The following is a 6024-nucleotide window of genomic DNA, read 5'->3' on the forward strand; positions in this document are numbered from 1 at the left end:
TTTCTAGGAAATGGTAAGTGAAAGTGATCTAGAGTGTGTGTGTGTGTGTAAGAACTACCACCGCAAGCCTACCTTATTTGTGTGTGTGTGTGTGTGTGTGTGTGTGTGTGTGTGTGTAAGAACTACCACCGCAAGCCTACCTTATTTGCAGATTTAATATGGGATTATACCAAAATGAAAAGTTTCAGCCAGGCACTTGTGGCTCACTCCTGTCATCCTAGCTACTTAGGAGGCTGAGATCTGAGGATCGCAGTTCAAAGCCAGCCCAGACAGGAAAGTCCGAGAGACTCTTATCTTCAATGAACCACCAGAAAACCAGAAGTGGCACTGTGGTTTAAGTGGCAGAGCTGCTATCCTTGAGCTGAAGAGCTGAGGGACAGTGCCCAGGCCCAGAATTCAAGCCCCATGACCAACAAAAAAAAACTAAAAATAAAAAAATGAAGTTTCTGCATAGCAAAGGACATGGTTACTAGACTAGAAAAACAGCCAACAGACTGGAAGAAGACCTTTACCAGCAATATAGCAGACAAAGGCCTAATATCCCAAAGGATATTAGAAGTTCAAGAAAGTAACCCTTCGCAAAGCTAATAAACCAATCACTAACTGGGCAAAGGAGCTAGGGAGAGACTTCTCAGGAGAAGAGGGAAGAGTGGCAAAGAAACATAGGAGGAAATGTTCGACACCCCTAGCCATAAAGGAAATGTAAATCAAAACAACTCTTTTCTATCTCATCCCAGAGTTAGATCGGTCAACATTGTCGATTCGAATAACACATGTTGGCAAGGATATGGGGAAAAAAGGAAGATTATTGTGCTGTTGGTGGGAAAGTAAACAAATACAACCCCTCTTGACAGCAGACTGCATCTACCCTGAGCATCATGAGCCAGGATACTGTAAAGACACCTACACATCCATGATCCTGCTGCACTAGTCACCATTGCCAAGAATGTGAAGTTGTTATAGGATTGATTTTTCCCCTAGTTGTTTTGTTATAAGAATGTAATCAGAACTAACATTTAAGGTTCACACGATAAACTCAATTTCATTCACGGTTCATGTTTCTAGTAAATGACAATTTTTTTTCCCCCAGCTTACCTTGGCAATGTTGAATGGACAAACAAAATAACTAAAGAACTCTTCTCAAGCTCCCATTTTCTTAGGGTGAGGTACTGATTTTCAACATCAATTGGAAAATAAATCACATGGAAGAAATACCCCAGGGTCTCGCACATTCTTTTGAGTTTAGGGGCATAATCCTGAAAGTAAGTAAGATACATACGAGCATATTACATCTAATTAAAAAGTAAAGATGAAGTATACTGGGCATTTTCCAATAGTTTCCAAAAGTTTGTTTTGGTAGTTTTTTTGTTAACGTTTTCACTTAATGTCTTGTTGTTCTAAGAAAATCAAATATAGATCCATAGATCTGCATAGCTCAAAGCCTTCCCCGTGACAAAACACTAACCTTAATAAGGCAGACATATTTACTGTAAAAGGGGTTGGTCCGTAATAAATTAGATGACGAAGTAATGAGTGTCTTCAAGCAATGGATAGACAGTTGGCAAATCACCCTCACCTGAAGGAAAAGATCCACTTCTGGCTGCGTCTCATCTGTGTAGAGGAGGTAGCACCTGACAGAGTTACTCCATAGACAGTTCAAGAGCAAGGGAGTCACCTGCAACAAACCCGCCACTGCAGCGTTCCAGTCATCTGGAAAGAAAGCGACCATCAGTCACGGAGAAGCGACCGAACACCCCGGACCGCGTGATTCAAGGAAACAGCAGGTGCCTGGTACGGGATCTGAACTCGCACTCAGCAGGAACATCATTTCTAGAAAACTGTCAACTCTCTAACCTCAAACCCTCCCCACACTGGAAGTGGTGAAGGTCACGAGATCTTCCCCGGGGTGTCCACGGCTCCGGCTCTGTTTTGTGTGAATTGTTGTGATTTTGCTACTTGTGGGAGCCCCGTATTCCCGGGATGACCTAGTGTTCTACCTTCTTGGATTACACCACACTTGAGAAAGATAATCAAGGGGAGATTTGGTGAGAAGGAAAACTCCAGCCCAGCTTAGGCAAATGATTTCAGTTTGCTAATAGAAAAATAAATAGTTTCAGAAAAAGGAATAAAGCTACTTAGGACTCCTTCGGTCTGCACTGATGCTAAGCTTCTGTGAGCTTTACAGCTTCTTGAAAAAAAAAGTAGATAATTAAAGTATATGAAAATATTAAGATGAGGGCTGGGAAGGTGGCTCAGTGGTAGAGCGCTTGCCTTGCATGCTCGAGGCCCTGGGTTTGATTCCTCAGGACCACATAAGCAGAAAAAAAAAAAAGCCAGAAGTGGCACTGTGGCTCAAGTGGTAGAGTGCTGGCCTTGAGCTGAAGAGCTGAGGGACAGCGCCCAGGCCCAGAGTTCAGGGCCCAAAAAAAAAAAAGAAAAAGAAAAGAAAATACTAAGACAATTCTTTTAACTGAAACCTTGTGTGTGTGTTTGTGTGTGTGTGCGCGCGTGCACACTAGTATTGGGGCTTGACTAGCATTGGGGCTTGAACTCAAGACCTTGAATTCTCACTTGGCCTTTTCACTCATGGCTGGCACTCTACCACTTGAGCCACACCTCCATTCCCAGCTTTTGTGGTGATTGATTGAGAGTCTCATGGATTTCACTGCCTGGGCTGACTTTGAAGTGGGATCCTCAGATCTCAGCCTCCTGAAGAGCGAGGATTACATGTGTGAGATACCAGTGCTTGACAGCTGTTTTTTTTTTTTAATTTACAATTGCTTTGTAACATGTTCTAACCTTTAATATCATAAAGGAGCAGAGGGAAAAGATAAAACCTACTATTCTGCAGTTCATCTACGTCACAGTCTGAGGACTCAGAACAGTGGCACTCACTAGACCTGGTTGGCCAGGTAGGCTGGAGCATTGTTGGCACTGGTGGCTCATACCTGTCATCCTAGCCACCCAGGAGGCCGAGATGTGAGGATCACAGTTCAAAGCCAGCCAGGGTAAGGAAAAACCGTGAGACTCTGATCTCCAATGAACCACCAGAAAACTGGAAGTGGTGCTGTGGCTCAAGTAGTAGAGTGCTTGCCTTGAGCTGAAGAGCTGAGGGATGGCGCCCAGGCCCAGAGTTCAAGCCCCACGACAAACAAAAATAAATAAGAAATCAGGTCACCCCAGCAACCCTGGTGGGTCACACGTCAGTGCACAAGGACACACAGAACACAAATACCACCTGCAGCCTGCTGATGGCACCTCCCGTGGCAGGGATTACACACATTCCCGACCTAACCCCTAAGCCAGGTCACGGGGCCAGAGGGCTGCATTACCTCTGTTGATGTTGGCGAAGGGGCCCTCCACGTCGATGGAACTGTGTGCAAACTCAGGCCCTCGGAAGGACTGCTGGAGCTGGACCATGCTCCCCAGGGAGGGCTCGCTGCCCAGGGCTCCACCCGCCCAGTCTTCACACTGGGTACCAGCAGCTGCAACCCAAACGATTGGCATCTTGTGAAAAGACCAAGTTATTGACACCTTGCCACATGCATTCAACAGCAGTTTTAATTAAACAATTAAAAAGAAACACTACAAAATTGCCGGGTGCCAGTGGCTCACGCCTGTCATCCTAGCTACTCAGGAGGCTGAGATCTGAGGATCACAGTTCAAAACCAGCCCAAACAGCCCCAGGCAGGAAAAGTCTGTGAAGCTTTAATCTCCAATGAACCACCAGAAAACCGGAAGTGGCGCTGTGGCTCAAGTGGTAGAGTGCTAGCTTTGAACTAAAGAGCTCAGGGAGACGAGACAGACAGAGATGCAGAGACAAAGACAGGAAGAGACGGATGGAGAGAGGGGGAGGGGAGAAGGGACGTGTCAATCTATTTGGGTCAGCGCCCATGCAGTAACTCACTAATACAGGTGAGTCAAAGGAACACAGTGTCACTCAAAGTCTACCATCACCGCGGTGATGTCAAAAGGTCACCGTGTCACAAGCAGGGAACACACGTACCAGTGACATCTGTGCAGCTGTCGTCTGAATCAGACTCCCCGGGGTCGAACACTTGGATGCCCTGAGCCTGGAGCCTCTGAAGTTTGCTTTCCAGCTCGCGCTTAGCTCGCAGTAAGTCCTGAATCTCATTCTCTTTCGTCTCCCTGAAAATCTTTTAAAAGGACAGGTTTAATTTTCAAACTTCCCTACCTGCCCCTCAATCAAAAGTTTATACCAACCACGTACCGGTGGCTCACGCCTGTCATCCTAGCTACTCAGGAGGCTGAGATCTGAGGATTGAGGTTCAAAGCCAGCGGGGGCAAGAAAGTCTGTGAGACTCTTATCTTTAATGAACCACCAGAAAACCGGAAGTGGCGCTGTGGCTCAAGTGGTAGAGCACTGGCTTTGAGTGAAAAAGCTCAGGGATAGCATCCAGACCCAGAATTCAAGCCCCAGGACCAAAAAAAAAAGCTGGAAATGGAGCTGTGGTTCAAGTGGTGGAGTGTCAGCTCTGAGGGAAAAAAAGCTAAGGGACAGCATCTAGGCCCTGAGTTCAAGACCCAGCACAGGCATAAAAATCAAACACAAAAAGTAAAAATCATCTCTATTAAAATGCTCACTTTTGCACCTGTTCTTTGACGCTACCTCCACATCACCCAGTCAACTGAATATTGTAAGATACGCTCTTCTCTAGCTCTCACAATCTTCTGCGACTTCTACCACTGACTTGGAGTCGAGCATCCCGTGTGTACTCTGTGGGTCTGGGGGCGGCATGTGTATGGCTTTACCTTGAACTGCCTTTTCACTTTATCCCGGTCCTGTTCAAACGTAGCCGCTCTCTCCATTGCTTGGTATTTTGCTTCTAGAGCGCTTTCTTTCTCTCGGAGAATCTTCTGATAGGTTTTCTGAAGTGCCTGGAATGATTTACCTTGTTACCACTCCACAGACACACCTCCTTTTCTCTAGAACTCTGCGTTCTCAGGTCTGTGCTACACACCCTAGCACTGGAATCACCTGTTCACTTTTATCAGTGACAAGCTGCTGTGTCTTTGCTGCTGTTACTGACACGAATGAGGACAACAGGGGTTGTCCACACACACACACACACACACACACACACACACACACACACGTGTGTGTGTGTGTGCCTGTCACAGGGGTAAAATTAGGGAAACCCTATCTCAAAACACAGCAGGGCACCAGCGGCCCATATCTGTAATTCCCACCTACTCAGGAGCCTGAGGTCTGTGGGGTTGGAGTTCAAAGGCAAACAAAAAGAACTTGGACTTGCCTGTGTGGTTCAAGTGGTAAAGCACCAAGGCCTGGGTTCAAACCCCAGAACACAAGCCGCAACATAGTCAGGCCTTAGCGTGGGGCTGCTGCTGGGGGAGGAGGAAGGAGGGGATATGTCCCCCCAACTTTCAGCTATGACTGGTTTTGGGGAGCCTGCGGGCGTGCCTCAGTCTCCCAACCCCCCCTCAGTCTCCCCTGGCCTCCCCCACCCTCAGTTTCCCTGACCTTGGCCTCAGACTCCCTCACGGGCCGCAGTTACCCCCACCTCCTCAGGTCTCAGTCTCTCCAGGCCTCAGTGTCCTTGCCCGGGCCTCAGTTTCCCTACATCCCTCCCCCCCCAGTCTCCTGCCCCATGCCTGCCCCCCCTCTCCGTGCCTCAGTCTCCCCGTGCCTCACTCTCCCGGTGTCTCAGTACCCCCCACCCCTGGCCCGCCTCAGTCTCGCCGTGCCTCAGTCTCCCTCCCGGTGCCTCAGTCTCCCCACCCGGGCCTCAGTCTCCCGCCCCGTGCCTCAGTCTCCCCGCCCTCTCCCCGTGCCTCAGTCTCCCCCGACGTCACCTGCAGCTCGGCACGCAGCCGCCGGTTCTCGGAGTCGAGCTGCGCCTCCCGGCGGCCCAGCGACAGCACCTCCTGGCCCTTGCTGACCCGGAAGATCTCGTACTCCTTCCGAAGCCGCTCGAGCTCGGCCGCCGCGCACTCCAGCTCGGGCACCGACGAGCCGGTGGACCGGAAGCTGGCGCCCGGCAG

General features: G+C 48.9%; 1 protein-coding gene across 1 annotated transcript in view; it reads right to left on the reverse strand.

Moving 5' to 3' along the window:
- The window catches only part of Nphp3 (nephronophthisis 3 (adolescent)), a 29688-nt gene that overhangs the window by 21152 nt on the left and 2512 nt on the right, over positions 1-6024 (reverse strand). The window contains exons 3-8 of the mRNA XM_013028036.1: positions 5836-6024; positions 4774-4899; positions 4007-4157; positions 3333-3485; positions 1577-1710; positions 1096-1256 (exon numbers count right to left, since the gene is read on the reverse strand). The exon at positions 5836-6024 is cut by the window's right edge and continues 1 nt beyond it. Of these exons, the coding sequence (XP_012883490.1) occupies positions 1096-1256; positions 1577-1710; positions 3333-3485; positions 4007-4157; positions 4774-4899; positions 5836-6024 (914 nt within the window). The remainder of the gene's footprint in view (positions 1-1095; positions 1257-1576; positions 1711-3332; positions 3486-4006; positions 4158-4773; positions 4900-5835) is intronic.

Source organism: Dipodomys ordii, unplaced genomic scaffold (genome assembly GCF_000151885.1).
Source record: "Dipodomys ordii isolate 6190 unplaced genomic scaffold, Dord_2.0 Scaffold107, whole genome shotgun sequence".
Taxonomy (NCBI): Eukaryota; Metazoa; Chordata; class Mammalia; order Rodentia; family Heteromyidae; genus Dipodomys; species Dipodomys ordii.